This window comes from Phalaenopsis equestris, unplaced genomic scaffold (assembly GCF_001263595.1).
Source record: "Phalaenopsis equestris unplaced genomic scaffold, ASM126359v1 Scaffold000154, whole genome shotgun sequence".
NCBI lineage: Eukaryota > Viridiplantae > Streptophyta > Magnoliopsida > Asparagales > Orchidaceae > Phalaenopsis > Phalaenopsis equestris.
The window spans coordinates 45,631-66,234 of NW_018164596.1; the positions used below are offsets into that span (position 1 = coordinate 45,631).

Genomic DNA, 20,604 nt, shown 5'->3' on the forward strand with positions numbered 1-20,604 from the left:
GACTTTTTGTTCGTGAACGGCTCGTGTTCAGCTCGCTAAGCAAACAAGCCGAACACGAACACACTTTTTTTAGCTCGAAATATAAACAACTCGAACACGAGCTGAGCCTGGGCTCGCTCGTGTTTGGCTCATTTTCACAGAGGCATTGGACAGGCCAGTTTTGATGCGGGTAGGGCTTATTCTTGTTTTGATCAGCTAAAAAAGATTCTGATGTAGCTTCAACCTTATTTTTATTTAAAATTTTCTGTCAAGCATGTTCATTTTAATTGGGTTTATGACAAGCCCACCCGGCCATCCGTCCAACTCTCAAACTTAATTGGCTTGAAACGAGTGCAGATTGTGTCTCTCAATACACAAAATTATTAGTGCATTACTGCACGTTATTGTGGTTGAGGGTTTAGTTTCGTACAGCAAGATCATTGGTTCAAATCATACGTACTACTCTTTGGGCTTATTTTTTCCGAAAAAAAACACAAATTTATTAAAATTAAATCAGACATTGAGAAGAAGAATTTGTTCAAGAATCAAAGATTCAATTCTGAATGAACTAAAAGGTCTAAAGAGCATAATAAATATTAAAATTAATTTAATTTAGTTTAAATGATATAACAGTAATATTTTTAATAATTGAATATGTTAACAGTGATGAAGCTGAGAATATTGATCTGGAGGGGGCAAAATCTAGCTATTTAAGAAAGTATACTCTATTTTTTATTATAACTTAATAATCTCAATTATATACATAATATTTGTTATTGTTATCCTTTATTATATAAATAATCTTAAATTCTAATTTTAAAAAAATTAGACATTTTCAACTTTTCCTTACGATTAAATGAAGGGAAAAAAATGCATTAATATAATTAATTAATAAATAAATATATTTGGATATATATATCATCTCTGTAAAATAAAATAAATTTTGATAGAATAAAATTTATTTTTCAATTTTTCTTAAGGTTTTAAGAAAAATCAGTTTCAAAATCATGCGATAGTTTTGATGGTTTAATTAATTATATAGGTTTCAGTTTTCATTTCATTTTTATTTTTGGTATAATGTCATTTAAAAATATTTAAATATGATATTTTTAATGTAATTGGGATTCAAATTTTAATATATAAAAGAATTTTGGGGCATGCTCATGCATATCACATGATTCTTATGTATTTACATGTAACATCCAAACTTACATATTTACATGTGTGGCATTTATTTCTTTAATATCACATCAAAAATACTGTACACACCAAAAAATGACCTTTACGGACCAGTGCTAATGTCAATGGGTCATGTTGAGCCTGGCATACCCATTTTTCTCTCAAGAATGCAATTGTCAAGCTTCACCTATGAATCAAATCAATAAGTTAAAGGAGCAATTGAAGATGATGATACGAGAGGAAAGTAAAGATTCTTCTAAACCTTACTTCAAAATTCATTATAGGATGCGCAAAAGATCATCAATACTAATTTTTCATAAACACGAGCTACCAATGATGGGGCTCAGCAGATTCCTCTCCTCAAGATTAGAAGAGGAAGAAGAAGAAATAAAAAATGTTGGAGAATACATTTTCAACAGGGATGTGGAGGCTGAAACACCAATGAAAATAAAAAAATAAAATTTCATCCTTAGAGTCTTAAAAGTGAATATAAGATCCAACAATTCATAGATTTTTTTTTTTTGAATAGTTTTTATGTTTACTATGAGTAAACATTTATCACCCTTAAGTATTTGTATAATCTTCATGATATTGAAGAAACTAGCTCTACACTGGTTGAACAACTTAACTGCACATGTAATCATCTCATTTAGTGAGTTTAAACAAATATTTATATGAAAATATGTTAGCGCCTAAAAGCTACATAACAACTCTCAATCCCTTCAGAAGATCTGATAGGAAGCTTCATCACCGGATTTCAGTAGAAGATACTTGACATAATAGTTCTAGAACCAGACATCCTCATGCAGTACTGACTTAAGGCATGCATTAGGGCTCATTCAGATACACTCTTAGAGTTTGAAAACTAAGAACCTCTGTTGAGCTTTTGGAGTTGGATAATAACCATAATTCAATCAAAGAGCATAGTTTCTTATTGAGATAAAACAAAAACACATGATTTGTATTGAAAGCTAAGTCTTAACAACAAAAACTCAAATACAAATACAAAGTACTTATTTTATGTCTTCTACCTAAGCAATTCTTGAAGTTTCCTTCAAGCAATCTCTAAACTCTACTTACACAAGACAAATTCTCTCAAATATGAGCTCACACACCCTCTCTAGACTTTATAACTCTCATAAAGTGCTCTCAAATTCTCCATTTTCGTTCAGTCATTGACCCATTTTAATATATCTCTGAAAATAACTAAGGGTCACTTCAAGCACCCCTTCAAAATTTGTACAAATTCATTGCATCTTCTAGAGAAACCATTTCTGACGCTATGACGCCACTCTGGGGCTCTAGGCACCCATCATTTCAAATACCTAGCGCTATGGCGCCAACGGCTGGCATTATGGCACCAAATGATGTTGTCATTTTACTCTATTTTGCCCTCATTTTCTCTAAAGATCCATTTTTTGACCTGAAACAAAAAACATGCAAAATGTCTTTCTTTAAAGTGCAATTTCATAAAAAATGTGCATAAAATGAATATTAATTTATATTAAAAATAGATAATTTTAAGGTGTATCAACTATCTCTCTAGATAATTAAATATGCATCTGATTTCCAAACTAACGAGCTCCTTTTCAGCTAGGGGTGGTGAGTTGATTTCACACATTGTTTATACAAATAATTTTATTTTATTCAGCAATGCTAGAAAAAGTAATATAAAGAGTATCTACTACATGCTTCAGCACTTTGAAAAGGTATATGGAATGAACTTCAATAAGGCTAAAACTGAATCTATTATCAGTCAAAGGGTATCTATTCAAAATAGACAATGGATTGATGACAACATTGGCTTTGGCATCAAGATTCCTCCTTTAAAATATCTTATAACCCATATCTTCACCACTAGAAGTAGCAATAAAATCTTTGGAGAAGCAATTCATAAAATACATAAGAAAATTCGAAGTTGGGAGAACACTTTCATTTCCTTTAGGGGCAAACCCACTCTCATACAAAGTGTTCATACATATATTCCTCTTCACATATCACAAGTCTCCAAAATGTCTAAAGGTATGCAAGCTAAATTAGAAAGTATTTTCAATAAATTCTTATGGGATGATCATGGTAAGGGTTGGCGTTGAACATCACGAAAGAAGTTTGTGCAAACCAAAGAATGAAAATGAGTTAGGATTTAGAACCTTCACAAAAAAATAGAGATTAATTTTATCAATCTTTGAATTAACATATGATTTTATAGGTGAATGTGGCCAAAATTCATGTTGTCCACATATTTCAAGCACACGCATCCTCTTCTTTTCAACACAAAAAGTGGAGATTATGTCTTTTGCAGAGAATTTCTAAACATCGGGTAGAAAGCTGAGGATTTTTTTGTGAGGGTTGGGTAAAGGGGAGTAGTTTCTACAAGATAATAATGTGGCTACTATTTGGTTTGGGGATAATTAGAATAATCCGAAACTCATTAGTCAGCTTGGAACAAATGGCTACATAAATCTCCACAACTTATTTTGATACAGGAAAGACTAATAGTATGAAAATTAAAGCTGTCAATATACCTCTCAAAATCAATTACCGACAAATTATACTCCAATCAAAACTAGAAAGGAGGAGAGAAAATCTAGAATAAAATCTTAAAATCAGCTCAGGTTGTCTTCTCTTGGAGACTGCAATTTAAGTTGATGCTTGATGCTATTTTGAAAATTAAAGGTCTAGAAATCCTATCAATTTTCCCTCTTTGCTAGCAAGATGAAGAAACATGCTTACATATTTTTTTTCTTCTAAGTAAAGATTACAATTTTGGAATAATTTGTATAGTCTTTTTAACGTTTCAAGGTCCATAGATGGATATATCTCCCTGGATCACTGCTTAGCAAGCTAGAAATGGAAGAATTTTGAAGTACATTTGCAAAGTATGGTCCCATTTATTGAATGTTGATTCATTTGTATGAGAGAAACAACAAGAAATATTAATGCTGGTACCACATTGTTGATAGGGTGATGATCAACATAAAAGCTTTTATTTTCAAAGTTTTTCATATCAGCAAAACTAGTAATACTCTTGTTCAAGGGTTGAAGCACATCTTAAAAGCATTCATAATTTATAATTAGACTACCAAAAGGAAACTTTGTAATTTGGTTGGCTGGAAGAAACATGTTCTTCCTTTCATTAAAGTTGTTGTAGATGGCAGCTTTAAAATTTTCAAGGTTGGTGTGGGAGGTATTTTTAGAAATCGGGTTGTTATCTGTATGATATATTTCCCTGCCCCGTGTTTCCCTATATGTGTTAAACATGTTGAACTAATGGTTGTGTTATATAGTGTGATCATTGCTCTGAGATTCAAGATATTTTACTTAGTGATTGAAGCCAATTCCTTATTAACTTAAAAGTTATGCACAAGATTTCTTTGTTATCCTTGGTACAATACCATCATTTTAAATAGAATTTATTTTCTTCTACCATTATTTAATATCAGATGATTTCATAATCTTAGAGAAGCAAATAAGCCTACTGATTTTCTAACTAAGAGGGATCCTGATTCTAATTAGATTGCCTTAGATTAACACCTTGATAAGAGTTTGATTTTTTGATACATGGAGATAGGTTGGATCTACCTTATGTCAGATCCTATTTTTGAGTTTTTTTTTTTTCTATGATGTAAATCTAATGTAATTTTTTTTACTGGTCTAATAGATCTTCTCATTGCTTAAAAAGGAACGTTCTAGGATGAATAAAAAAGAAAGTATACATAGTCAGCAAAGCAAGGACTTTCTAACCCTTACTTGTAATAACCATTATAGGGGTAATAAACACACTAGTAGCTCGTATTCTACTCTTTTCCATGCTAAAATTTTTATTAACCACCTTTGACTTTATTAATGGCCATGCTTCTAGAACAATTAAAAGAACATATTTGATAGGCCCTTGAGCTCTATCAAATGCTTAGAGCAGAAGGTCATGAAACTTATTGAGGCTTCTCTTAGATGCTTTCGACCATACCAGATCCCACAATCTTCAATCCTAAACAAATCAAATGGAGTCCTGTATGAACTAAAATTACTTTAATAAACTCTTTTCCATGTTCTATTAGGTACTATTTTGGGATTACAACACTCTCTCTCTTACATTCTTGAAGTACCTCTTTATCCAGTATTTGAAAATGAAACAATCCTCAATTTCATGGCCTATCAGTCTATGATATGGGTAGTATCTTTGATGATCCTTTATTTCAACATCTTCTTGTATTTTAGATTTTGGTAACCTAAACTTCAATTTCTTCACCAAGTAGTGAAACATCTTCATTACTTCTTCTATCTTGAATGGATATAAGTGATTTAATCTATCTTCCATAGAAATTAACGTCCAATCATATGATCTCAGATATTATTGTTATGATTGTTGTTGATAATATTATGACGTTGATACCATCTAGGTTGATATAGTTTGTAATTTTATTTTCATTGAGAATGTTGTTCTGGTTGTATTTGCATTTGTTGTTTTCCTTTATCAACTATTGATATTATTCCTGATTTTTTCTCAAACACTTTATGTGTTTTTGACTTATCAAACTTTTCTAGAAATTTAACTTATTTAGCTTCTTATAAAATGTTTACTTTACTAAGTATCTTATCGAATGTATTTACAGTAAGTCCTATCAAAAGGAAGCAATTATGGTTTGGATTTTATGCTCAAGTTTTACCTAAGCAAAATATAGTAAGCTAATGTCTCTTCAAATTTGTATTTCTCAACAACCAAATCACTGTCGATTATATGGTGATGAGAACTTGCAAACCTTTTAATAAATAGACTTTCCAATTCTAATAATATCTTAAACAATTTGCATACCAGTAAAATTCCACTCCAAACAAATTGTTGATGAACTTTTTGAATAAAATGGTGTCACTTTCTTTAGCCTTGCAACAGTAAGCTTTAAAATATGCAACATGTTGGTGAGGGTTACACATTCCATTAAAAACCTTGAAAGAGGGGGGTACACACAACTCGGGGTATTGTATTGCATCAAAATTTTTAAGGTAAGGTCTACCCTTTAAAATGGATATTCCACCCTTTGACTTGGTTAAGTCTTCTTTCACTTGTTGTTATATCATCGATTTTTGTATTTTTCTTTCCTTGCATTGACCGCGATATCCTTCTTCACATATTAAATATCTTTATTAGCATTGGTATTCAATGTCTTAATCTCTACTATCTACACAATCTCAGAGTGTGATTACCTCTGTCTATTGTACTTATGGTGATGGAGGTTGACTATGGAAAAATTGTCAAGCAAATCTTCATTTCCTTCATTTTCTTTTCTAGATGACTTATATTTTCATTTTTTCTATTTTATTTTCTATAAGAGGCTTTGTGTAGACTTTTGTTGATTTTCTTCTTCATTTGCTACTTTTTTTTGTTCTCGTAAAGAAGATTAACATTACATTTCCACAATATTGATTGTAGTGTATTTTTCTTCCATGAAATCATCAAAATTATCTTAATTTTCACCCATCACATTTTCTTATTATTCTCTTTCTACTTCTTCCATAATTTATTTATTCATAACAACTTTTCATTCCTTCTCAATTGCTAATTCATTTCCAATTATCATTGTATTTTTCAGTAATTCATAAAGGACCTCTTCTATAGAGAATCCTTAAACCAATTTCATGTTAACTGGTACACACTATTTAACAATATCTATCTTGTAGTTATCAATCTGAAGAATTCCAAGCATGTTTTTAAAACCATTTCTATCAATTTTACTCTTTCTCAATGATAGAACCACTATCTTGGGTCTCCATGGCTGCATTTTATAGGATATTGATTTAAATGAGGTTTTCATTACAACATCATCCTGTGCAGAGGGAGTATGGTCCTCAGGTTATAGTTTAATCACCCAATCAAATGATCTCTTATTATCATCTAGTGGTCTTCTACCAGTCGTTATCGTCGGGTGGTATTCTATTAGTCATTATCTTTTTTTGTATGAGTACAAATATGTGAAGATAGCTTAAGAGACTCATGTCATGACTCGTGCTCCTTATGTGATCTTGTAGGCGCATGTAAATCACCTCAACAAAACTTTCTTTTATGTTTTATCCGTCTAACCTCATAGTCTTCAGATTGAGGGTAACTTTTGTATCTCTTTTATTGACCCAATTGAACATTCTCTTCTTGTTCATTTGTACTCAGGTTCTTCATTTTGTGATTATGTTTCTCTCACTTCAGTATTTTTATTTTCACATCATCAGACACAACATTTCTCATACTTCACAAAATTTCAACAATTGTATATATATCTTTTGCAATCATCTTTTCAATGATAGTTTTGACTTTGGCATATTATGACTTCTTCCTTGTACCATGAATGCAGTCATACTTAGAAGTTTTATGGGGAGTGACATTAATCTTACGAACATCCTCTTCTCCTTGAGATATAGAAATAGCATGAAGACTTTTACCATTTTAAAAACGAGAGATCTCAGACAACATGTAATTTTCATCCCAACGTGCATCTTCCATTTCAGTCAAATATTTCTTGATTTCCAATTTGTTCTTCAACATTTGAATTCATTTGATTCTATTACTCATTTAAGTCTAGCACAAATAGGCAAATTTAGAAGAAGAACTAATCTTAAACTGGTAGGGCAAGAAAATGTTATACATTATAGTCCATTACATTGCTAACAACATCTTCATCCATCATCAAAAATTGTAACTTCTTTTGCACATTAGACTCTTTTGGAACCACAATATTAACTATATTAACAACTATATTCTGAGTAGTTTCAAATATCTTCCTCTTCAGAGAGTAAAATTCTTATATGAGTTGAAATTGAATTCAGTCATTAGCTTCTTCTTAGACACCACTTCAAGATTCATAAAAAAGGTAAAGTTGTCATAGGTTATCTCCAAGTTATGAAACCTCGTGCCAAACTTAATCACATAGCCACTGGAAAAAAGTTTTTTGTCTAGGGTGAAATTCATGCCAGTTTCGAAAGAGAGGATTAGCTTAGACGTAGAAATTTTCTATAATTAAAAATTTAAAAACCTCAATTCAATACTCCATAGTAGTCATGGAGGTCTTGAAAAAGTTGAGTAGTGGACTCCCTCCTTAAAACAAACTGAATCATGAGGACTGCCTATAAAAAAAATCTGCATTATGATCGAAGGAGATTTAGAACTTGTCCGATTCAATTAAGTAGTTTTAATTATTAAAATTTTATTCATGCATTTTTTGTTATTGTTATTGTTATTATTTGTCGAACACTTACGAATCAAATCTTCATATGATTGTAAGGTTCAAAAGAAGATTTAGGAATATGATTCAAACCTGTCAAATGCAGGTATGATAAGAGAATCTGAAAAGAGAAACATTTGGAATTTTGAATTGGAAGAGATTTTTTAAGGTTTGGTAAGGACCCAAGACAAATTATTATTATTTTATATATTTTAATGAGAATGGTTTAATTTTTAAAGATTTTGAGAATTTTTTTTTAAATTTAAAAGAATTATGAATTTGTTTTATTTTATTTTAAATGATTTGATTTTTTTGAAGATTCTTATTAATATAGATAAAAAAATTCACTCAGAATGCTAAAAAATTCTTCCCTAACTAATAATATTATTGATTATTCCAAAGTTCTAGGTTTTAAGGAGTTCTAGGACGCAACTGTTAAGGAATGTTAAATAGGAGGTTTTAGAACCTAAAATTTTACGATGTTGGCTATACTTACCCAAAAGTGACATGGGCAAGATATCCAAGTAGTTTAGACATTAAGGTTTTATCTCAATATGTATAAAGACAGAGATATTAGGGATGTAAATACATAGAAATTCGAAGATATGCATGTAAATCCTATTAATATTAATACTCTCAAAAGTTCTTGTAGTTTCATTGATATCAACTCAGACTTTGAACCAAGCACAGAAAATGCATTTCCAAGAGATTCAACTTCCCAAACACCAAGAAGTTTGATTGCCTTTTCGAAATTAGAAAGTGATTATCCTGGCTTTAAAGAGACGGAGATGGAGAATTCCTCTGCAATAATGGGGATTGAGGAAGGAGAAGCGGGAAGGAAATGAGACGGGAGAGCGAGAAGGCGTAGAGGACGTGATGGGCTATGATGCAGAGATAAGCGAAGCTCTGCTGAAGAGAGATAGATGGAGTTAAAAGGGTTTGTTGTTCGCGAACAGCTTGTGTTTGGTTTGTTCGTTGAGTTAACGAGCCGAACAGAAACAAAGATTTATTTATTCATGTTTGGCTCTCTTTGGCTCGAAATACTACTCATCAATTATATATATATATTAATGAGTACTATTTTTTAAAAAATTAATTGACTACAAGGTTACAAAGATTTATAATCAATTAAAAATATTAATGAAGAAAATAGAATAAAAATTATTAAATAGATTGAAATGATGTTTTAATATAAACAATAATTTTTAAATCTTCCCCAACCTTTAACATCTTATGGCCAGATGATTAGGGTTGTCAAAAAGACTCTCTGTTCATGAACAGCTCGTGTTCGGCTCGCGAAGCAAACGCACCGCACAACATACTTTTTGAGCTCGAAATATAAACAAGTCGAACATGAGCTGAGCCTGGGCTCGCTCGTGTTCGGCTTATTTACACCCCTAAGAACGGGGTAATGGAGGGTGGTTGTAGCGAAGAAGAGTGAAGTTCTGGGTGGTTAAAATATAAATAAATGGGTTTGGTTAGGGTGTTATAATAAAAGTTTTGGGTGGTTGTATGTAAAAACACATTATTATTGTATCCATCTCCTAATTGGTTGGCTTGAATGACAACGACGGTGGGCTTTCCAGGAAGAAAAGGAGTTTAAAATTGAATTTTAGGTGTTAAATATGTATATACATAGGAATTAAGTGGTATGTATGTCAATCTTCCTAATTTTTATTATTTATTTGTTTTTGTCTCGATTTATGCACCAATATCTCATCCATAATAATCTGACAATATAGGTGTTCTTCATGGGCAAATTAGACATTTTGATCACGCTCACAAAGTTATTATTATGAATAGATGTCATTTGAGCTACTTTGGCAATGGTTGAGACGATTTGAGTTAATCTTGTTGTCAAATCAACAATATGTCATTTTCATCTTACTTGCTTATTTCTATTGCTGAAAACCTCCTCTTTAAATAATTTTGAAATAATTTTGATGCTCTGAATGTGGTGGGGTGGTCAAGTTTACAATCAGATAATATTTTCGATGATTTCAAGTGTGATTGATGTCTTTCAAACTAGATTTCCATAAAACGACAATCAATGGTTAATTTCGGCCATGTGTTTGATGTCATCGTACTATGAAACTTAAACTAACATCAACATACATCTCAAAATTTCGCTATTTAATTTCATGTGGCATTGTCCACCAATTCAGTTACCCAAGTACATTTGAGCAAGATGGTGTTGATGAACACCGTTCTAGATACCATACAAGCTTTACGCCATAATTCTCACCTCCCTATCAATTTTGGCCGTATGCCGTCCTGACAGTCACATATCTAATAAACCAACTCTCATTCAAAACACTTAAATCTCCTCTTTACCTGATCAACTATTATATAACAAGAAACCAACATACACCCACATGCATTCCACTGCTTCTGCTTCCCATGGTTGCAACCCTCATTCACATCCTTGTCTATTACTCGACTTCAGCACTAAATTAATCTAATAGTCATCATTATTATTATTATATTTAATTTAAAAATATAATTATTAAATAAAACATCAGATAATATTATGTAATGACTGTTATTTATCATATTAATGATGAGCTAAATAGAAACCACTTAAACTCTTGATGTTAAATGTTCTAGGTTCCTCTATAACTAGGTCAATTAGATGTGTACACTATATGTAAGAGGAAGTGAATCTAATAAAATTTGGTTTCATTGTTAAGAACACGAAATCATACCTTCCAACCAATTTTGACTTCTTCCATACTTGACAACAGTAAATTGAGCATTGATAGCGAATATTAGGCAAAACAAAGTTATTAGGAATAATCAAATTGTCGCATAATATATTAATGCTCTAATTTATGCTTGGCTAATATAATTCAATACTAAATGAATTCAAATCTTGTGTAATTGGCTTCAATTTCATCTTTTTAACCACAATTCTCAAAAACTTTGCATACACAACATTTTTTTCCGAGCCATCAACAAAAAAATAAAATAAAATATATCTTCAAGATAGATCTTGGAAGAAGATTTCCCATTTCTTATATACAAACATTCACCTTTTTCATGACATTTTTTCTCTCACAATGTTGACCAAAAATCTTGGGCAAAAATAGTAGACAGCTATAAATGTGACTCCTTTTTCATCAACTGTTCATAATGAACTCGACTAAACAAAACAAATCTAGGTTCTAACGCTATTAAAGTACTGTCAAAAGAATATCAATAAATTGGTGTAGAAGGGTCAATATTCCATAGGTAACATACTAATAAAAGAAAAATTGAATAAAATGATGAAAGAGAGTGTAAATATCAACAAGTTCTCCCTCGATGATTACTTTATTGCTTCACTTTCTCTTATTTCTGAATGTACACCACCCACCCAATATTTTTGTCCATAATTATCCCCCGGATACAAAAAGAAAATAAAGCCTTCAATAAATAATTCAACAGATAACATGTGAGCTGCAAATAGAGCAAGTATTCCACACCTTAATAAATCTTTATTCTCCAAAGTGATGGCACTTCCAGATTTCAAATTGATAGTTTGTACTGGCTTCTACTTCACCCTGCTGTCTTGGAGAAGAACAAGGGCAACTGAGTAGGCAGAAATAATGAGGGGAGTTGGGACTTTCTCAGCAATATTACGGATCCTTCGCACTTTCATTGCCGCGCTCTTTGTTTTGATTGCCATGAGAGGAGCTGCCAATAGAGAAAGTACCACCCTGTTTGCTAAAACTACTCGCAGGTCCCTGTGAATCCATTCCATGATCAAACCATAGAACTGGGCTTTGTCAAGTCCTTTGTATTCTGAACGAATGGACTGCAATAATAACAGAATCGGAAATAAGAAAGCATGGACACAAAATAAAAACAAAAGCTAAGGGCTTTACATACATAGCTTATGTATTTACATATCTCAAACCAAAACTTTCATGTTTACATACTCAGCACTCAAATCATTAATATCGCATCAAAAATAGCAATAATATCACTTTTTAAAAGTGAAATACACAATTTTCATGTATGGGTTTAAAGCGCCAAAATGCTATGTATGTAAATTTGAAAGTTTAGGCGTGAGAAAAGTAAATACATAAGAATTTCCCAAAAAGTTAAAGTTTAAGATCAGCTACTGGTCAACTGTATAATTGACTCCAGCTTGAACTTCTTCAACGAGAAAATATGCCAAACACAATCAAGAACCAACTCGATTATGTTCATTTTCGCTCGTGCATTTTACCATCAAAAGCCATCCAAAATACACCAAAAATCATGGGCAATGTATATTTTATGTTTTATGCTGGGCTGGTACCTTCTCAACAATATATTTGTTAGTAAACTACCAGTAGAAAGAGATTCAAAGAATGATAATGATGTTGATAATGCCATTATGATCCATGGAGCCTTCAGTTCTTCAGCAAAATAGTGCTTCAGCTTGATACTCGAGAATTAACCCCAACGCAAGATTAATGATAGCAGTAGAAAGCCAAATTGTTCGAATTTATGTCTATTCAAACCCTCCTTTTGTTGGTTGAATATAAAAAACATATTTTCAAAATTATATAATTTACCTAATTTATAATTTAATTAGATAACAGTAAAAATTAACATTGATTTTAAACTGCAAACCCTCACATAAAAATGATTTGATTGCAAATATAAAATGAGTAAAACCAAATACATTATTTTCCAAGACATTTTTCATTTAGAAACAACTAGCTGAATCCTTAAGAAAATTACGAAAAGTTCAAACTCCAAATGTACTGCACTCAACAAATCCTATACTAAAATGCTTTTTTAACTTCACCGAAACAAAATTATAAACCTTCATTAAGAAAAGAGATTCTCACACTTTGTTATTTTAGATCCATTGGGAATCAATCACAATGCAAATTAAAAATTCCGAGCTTAACACTTGCAAGGGAAGTGGATACAGAGGATATTCTTTGTGAGAGAAGTGGATGAAAGATTCTCCTTAATGAAGTTACCAAAATTGCTGTTGATAACAAAAAACTTATTTTCGCAGCAGCAGCAGCGGTCGACATTTTCATCCATAAGAAGTGGCAACTAGGATGACTTCTTAGCCGATGGTGTGCATAGGGTGGACAGCTCCATAGCTGATTGTGGCAGGAAGTAGATCTAAACAAGCGGCTTGCAATGGCTAGAGAGCGGAAGAATAATGAGGCCTGTAGGAGGTGGCAATTCAATAAGATCCATTAATCTTGAACCCATTTTTCCTGCTACCCTCAGAATTAATTTTGCAGTAGTTGCTCTTTGGATTAACTCATGCCAAAAGTTGAAAAAGAAGATTGTGTAAATTGAGCAGTGATCCTCTATAAAAAACTAGAACTTTTGAAGAGGGAGTAAGAGTTTCATAAATGGGAAAGATCAGTTAATGATGATGGTTATTTGCTTTAATGATCTTCTGTGTAAATATTACAGTATCGTACAGGTTGATAAGAGGTTTGTAAATTTCATACTATGCATACTAAGTCGTCTCAGTATTCATCATCACGTAGTTGGAATAGCTCCTGTTTACTTGGAATTAGTAAAGTTCACCGTATACTCATCCAAATATCAAAATTCCAATTTCAGTTTAAACTTTTATGCAGCCAAAAGAATTCCATATATATCATTTACTTTTTATGATCATTGTTTTGCACAACATGCTTTGCTCCATCTAGGAAAGAAAAAATCATTTTATATTAGTTCTAACAAATAGTTCATTTGTATTTACGATTTTGCAAATACTTTAATTACGACATTTGCATGCAGCTCATTATGCATATGTTTTGCAGATCATTTCTAGGATTTTTGGAATTAGTAATAACGAGAAAATATTTCTTAAGTTGGCAGATGATGTTGCAAGAAAAATATCTTCGAATAATACAGCAATATTGATTGAGTTGTTGCTTCAACTGCTACTCTCAAAGAAATTTAGTCTTACTTTTTTAGGGGGCACAACAACTCCTTGCTTTTAACCATGAACTAACGCCACATGATCAAAAGTAATGTGAACTAGAACATTTAAGAAGATCAGTGCAGTTACACAATTTTCATGCCCAATTTCTACAGTGAATTATCATTTTTGCAATTGCTAAACTCTGTCATCAATGCCCATAAATTTCTGCCCAATTTATCATCAACTTCTTGACATTCATTTTACATTTTAAAATAGCAGGTTCTTCTAAATATGTTAAATCAACTGATGTCACTCGATTATAATACTCATTTACAATTTACAAAATGCAAAATTTTTAAAAAGATTCAAATAAATATAGTTTGTAGAATAGCAATGACCGAAGCATTGGATTTGTTATCCTTACTAGGTGATACATTTGATAACAGAGACTTAGCACTACTAGTCTTTATCACCAACTATTTAAATATAGACATCATGAATTTTTAGAGTATTCATTTTCATCCAGTCTGTATAGTCAACCATGTTGATACAAGCATCATGGATATTTGAAATTACTATTTTATATTGGCGCATTTGTACGGAGTGTTTCTTACCAAGAAAACAAGTTTGCAGCACAGCTAGGAAACTACTCCACTGAATATTTTCATATGTTAGTCCAAGGGGCATTGCGTTTTCTGTTTGTTTAAGCTATTGCCAAATACATGGATTAGAGCCATATAAATAAATGAGGTACGCATAAGAGTGAAAATATTCCTAAAAACCAAGTGAAAATAAGAGTTGAGCATTTCATACGCTAACAGTGATCCTTTTCCATTAGCTTAAGCCTTTGGAACAATGAGTGTCTATTATTAAAGTAGTGAGTAAACCCCTGGTATTTGAGCAACCTAACAAATGGTATCAACTTCGATGCTTGACCAGGGTAAACAATTTAATGTAGCCTATGGTCCTGTCTTAACTAATTAAAAGGGAAACTCCCACCCAGACTCCATGTGTAGAGTAAGATATTGATGCATGACACATGAAGGTATTGAAGAGCTGTTCGAGAGGGGGTGATGACTAATGCAAATAATTATCATGTAAGAGGAGATTAATGTTATATGCATTATATTGAATTCTTAATATAATAGTAATGGCCATATCTATTAATGTATATTTCTAGATGTAAGTCCATATATCAGAATCCTGAGCTCGATTAAGCCCATGATGTTCAAGCATCAACATGTGAGAGCCCTCCACGTGAGTTATTGCTCACATAGGAGACCTCCCATCAATTATTGTTCCTCTTCAAATGCATGATTTACAACAATGTCATACACTGATGCGCCAAAAACCAGTCATCCATATGGAACCTACATGATAGTAACCTGCCTACATGGTGCCTACATGAAGGTAACCAGCCATTAAACCTTACCAGACCATGATAAAAACTGCAAAAAACCTTCAAGAGGCAAAAGCGCGGGCACTCCATCCATGTTAAACTAGCTTAGATAGCACTCGTTACAAAGCTGAAACACCACAGGCCAAATAAAGCCAATACAGCAGTACTTTGACATGCATCAACCCAAAAATTTAAACTAATAATTAAATGACGTGGCTAGTAAGAATCTAATTCTTAATTCAAATATGATGATAAACTATACTGCTTTCATGTCAATTTCATCATTCAGAAGCAATAATTGACTTCAATAAAATATTTTATAAGATTTTGAATGCTTGCTTTATTGTCATTGGCTAAAATTATTTTATCATTGAAAATTTTAATCAAACTCTACTATGATTATATAGACATTATCAAAATCATGTATAGTTGTACTGAGAAGCAAAAATATTTCAGACAAGAAAAACAACTTTCCAGAGAAATCACGAAAGAATGCATGTTTCAAATAAACGCATTAATTATGTCATACCTCCACTTTAGCTCTGACAGTTTCTAAAGATGGTGGTTCCTTATGAGGACTAAGTAACTGCTTGTTCACTGAACTGAAAAAACAACAATAAATAGAAAGTTAAACACATACAAAGAAAAAACTTATAAATAATAATAGCAAAGGAAAGCTGTCTTACTTGTACACCATTAGGGTAGCAACATGAAGTTTATCCAATGACAAAAGATTAGTGTCAGCAAATTGATCAAATACTTTATCACATATCCTTCGTACTTGCAATTTTCCTAAAAGAAAAAGAAAAAAGGTTCCAGCTCAGTATCAGCTCATGGAAAGCATCAGGCAGTGCGTTGCATTAAATAGAACTGGGATGAAGAAAAATTTGTAATTTGTTTGGCTTAAAATTTAAGTGTAATAAGGACAAAATAAGGACGGCATCAATTAGTAAATAAGGATTTGTTATAAAATGTTATAAATAAAAACAATGGTTCTTATTTTGCAAAAAATGAAAGCTAACCCTAGCATATTTGACAGGGCATTTCAAAAACTCAAACATATATCCCCGAGTTTGAAACTACCCTTTTACAACTAATGAACTAATGTCTAGTTTGTATGATAAACTATCATACAAAATCAATTAGTTTTACTAGGCATTCCACAAACCCAAACATGTACACCAATTTTTTTTAAGAAGCCCTAATATATATGCAATGGTTAGTTGCTTTGTTTGCAAAACAGTATTAAATTCTTATCCTTTTTTACATAGTTTAAGGCTTTATTTTCATAAGGAAACCAATCATTAGGGAGTTTTCTGCAAACAACCCTAAAAATTAATCAATGGTAATCGTTTTTCCAAGCATGACTTAGGTAGCAGCAAGTCAAGTAAAACACTCATCTTATTGAGAAAGATCTGTATTAATCCCGGTTAATTCTGTTAGAAATATTTTATAACTCACTAATACAAAAATAAAAATACAGTGATCTTGTCTTGCAATGTCTTGCAATAAAATATGAATAAAAAATGCCAATAGTTGATATTTGATAAGCATGACAAACTTTAAAACTGTTCAAATTAAAAGATGTAATAATCAAACAAAATTATTTTCTGTTCAAAAGTGGCGTGAAAAGTGGTTGTAGCTAGATCCTTAAGATAATAAAGCTCAGGTGAGTTAATTGGGCTCTCTCCCGAATTTTAAAATACAGCCCTTCTTGACAACAATTTGGATCATATCATGCAAATCAAGAATACATGAAACATTGAGAAATTTTAAACTAATATTGCGCAGCATTGTCCAGAGAATAAAAATAAATAAACAATCAAAGAGAAGGTGGGACCAAAATTATTTCACTTTTGAACCACCTTTTAGTCTTCTTCTTTTTTTCAATTCAAAGGAAATGAGATCAGGAGATAAATGTATTCCCTACAAATGCTTAGCTAAGGCAAGCAGCCGTCCAAGGTTAGCAATGTAGTTTTCCTTTTAAGGTTTTACTGTCAGAAAAAAATTATAACACTAGCTAATGGATAAACGATTAACATAATCAGCATAAAGTGCTGGAGAGAGGACAAATAAAAAAATCAAAATAGCTAATGAATTCAATAGATATTTTGAATTAATATATCATAATTTCCAACAAATTTAAATAAAAGAAACCTTGAAAACATGATTCAAAATTTTAAATAGCCAAATTTAATAAAAGAAACCTTGAAACCCTAATTCTACAACAAATGAAAAGAAAATAAAACAAAACACAACATATTAAAATGCCATTATAAGCCTTGAAAACATGATCCATGATTATCATAGTTTGAACTGGACTCATGTCCAGGCACGCACTTGACATTGACAAAGTTTTAGGTTATAGTCATGAGAGTGCTGAGAAGGCTTTGCACCTTTATCTGAATTTCTGGAGTATTTTGGAGTTCTTCCCAGGAAGCCATCGCAGCGGACTTTTTTGCTATATTCACTTAGGTGAGATCACCAAAGTATCCTCCAATTTAAGAACCTCACAAATTATGCATATGCTTTCATTTAGAGCATTAACAAAGCCTTACATAATCCAATGCAACTGAGTAAAATCATATTCTATGGGGTGGGAAAGAGAGAAGTACTATTTTATGCTCTTGAAACGTCAATTGTAGTTTCATTTTTGCTGAATCGAACCTTATGTCATGGTATTTTCAATAGAAGATTAGGTAATCACTGTAGAGGTTTGCTTTATCAGCATCAGAAGCATTTCATCTGTGGAGTTAATATTAATATTTCTATATAACATTTAAAAATGCCTGCAATATTGTTACAAACTTATTTAATAATAAGCAATGATACATGCTCTGCAAATCATGCAACAAGTCATGAATGATTCGCTTGCATCTCCTTTTCACCACACTTTAAATTCTTTGCTGTTGCAATACTGACATGATTACCGAAGTTACTAGAACTATTGGCACGTGTTTTTCAATTAGAGCTAAAAAACCAGGTAATAAATTTTAAGCAATGAATCCCGATTTAAGAAATATCAAGTGCAAAAAAACATAAGATTATAAATTTTGTTGATTCTACAACACAGCAATATTAAACACCTATAACCATTTTGGCTTCGCTTCATTTTCACCTGCAACCCAAAAAAATCATTGTAATCACTAAATTGCTGGCTCATAATTTTTAAACGACCCTGTTTTTCTTCTATTTCAACCACTAAGGGGCTGGAGTTAAATAATCTCCATTCAAACGCTTAGGAAAGACAAGCAGCCTGCCCAGCTTAGCAACACAACTTCCCCCTTAAACAAAATATACTAAGCAGACTTATCGGCAGTAAAAAATAAATGGCAAAAGACCTGAAATTGAAAAGAGTTCGCTGTATCAATTAAAAATCAAATATTTCAATTTAGTTAAAGCCATCAATTTTGAGTTATGCAGCCCGCTTTATATTAGTGGTCGGAAGCCTTCACCTCTAATCAAGGGGTCATCGTTGGAGGCCTTGCATATATATAAATATATATATATTGATGAGTTGGATGGCAACATGTGTCTGTCCACCCCATATGTGCCAATTCGACCTAGATGAATTGCAACCCGGGACCGAAGGGACTTACCCTGAAGCTGCTTGCATATATATATATATATATATATATATAAAAAAAAAAGTGTGGAGAGAGTATTATATATGAGCCCCCCCCCCCCCCAGCCCTTAGGTTTTGTCATATATATATATATATATATATCCGTGTGTGTGTGTGTAAATTTAAGTTTAATTGGCTTAAAGTTCAGAAAAAAAAAACTGAGTTAGCCTGCCTCTATATTTTGAACAAATTTTAAATTTCAACTTAAGATATAATATATAAATACACAAAAAAACCTTCACGCCTACCCGCCCGCCCGCTGAGAGAACCATAAACACATATCGTTGTACACAATGCATTTGCGCATGATATATAAACAGGTAAGAACCCGACCGCCCACAACAATGCAGTGAGTCAACTCGTCCTTGTCCCCAAAACCGTGAATAGTTTTGAAAAAAAGAAAGCTAATAATAATAGCATTTCAATATATAACAACCAACGAAATTAGACAACTAGGACTACATAATGCACCTGTCCGATTGTATCCATTCAATTCTCATGATAAATGGAGAAAATCTGATGTAATGTTTTACATATTATGTTTTTAAATAGGGTTAAATATAATACAACCTATATATCTGCGAAAATACAGGTTTACATAAGCACAGAGATAAAGCCGGTTCCGAGTCAAATCTGACAACATCTTATTACTTATAAGAGTGGATCTAATAAAACACAAATTGATTATTTTCTTATGAGAAGAAGAGATCGTCGTGATTGTAAAGATTGTAAAGTCATTCCAAGTGAAAATTTAAATACCCAACATCGTTTATTAGTTTTAGATTTTAAGATTAAGAGTTGTAAAATAAAAAATACTAAGACTCATCTTTGCAGAATTAGATGGAGAAACTTAAAAGATACAAATAAAATTATTTTTATGAGTAAAATTCAAGATTTCAATATTTGGGATATTCATGAAGAAGCAAATGTGATGTGGGATAAAATATCAAACGCTATTAAACATGTAGCAAAAGATGTTCTTGGAGAATCAAAGGGAAAAATATTTACAAATAAAAATAGTTGGTGGTGGAATAATAATGTGCAAGAAAAGATAAAATATAAGAAGTTATGTTATAAAAATTGGTTTAAATGTAAAAGCTTAGAGAACTGGAGAAAATATCAAACGACTCGCAGGGAGTCTAAAAGAACAATCTGTGATGCTAAAAATTCTGCTTTTAATGATCTCTATAATAGATTAGATATTAAGGAGGGTGAAAAATATATGTATAAACTAGCCAAACAAAGAGAAAAGAAAAGTAAAGATTTAACTCAAGTAAAGTGTATTAAAGATGAAAATCAAAAAGTACTTTTCTTAGAAAAAAATATTCAACATAGGTG

The 20,604-nt window shown here is 31.8% G+C and overlaps 1 protein-coding gene across 1 annotated transcript in view; it reads right to left on the bottom strand.

Moving 5' to 3' along the window:
- Positions 1–11,578: 11,578 nt before the first annotated feature.
- Positions 11,579–20,604, bottom strand: part of LOC110021963 — an 11,288-nt gene continuing 2,262 nt past the window's right edge. The window contains exons 2-4 of the mRNA XM_020720703.1: positions 16,327–16,432; positions 16,170–16,242; positions 11,579–12,162 (exon numbers count right to left, since the gene is read on the bottom strand). Of these exons, the coding sequence (XP_020576362.1) occupies positions 11,899–12,162; positions 16,170–16,242; positions 16,327–16,432 (443 nt within the window). The 3' untranslated portion in view covers positions 11,579–11,898. The remainder of the gene's footprint in view (positions 12,163–16,169; positions 16,243–16,326; positions 16,433–20,604) is intronic.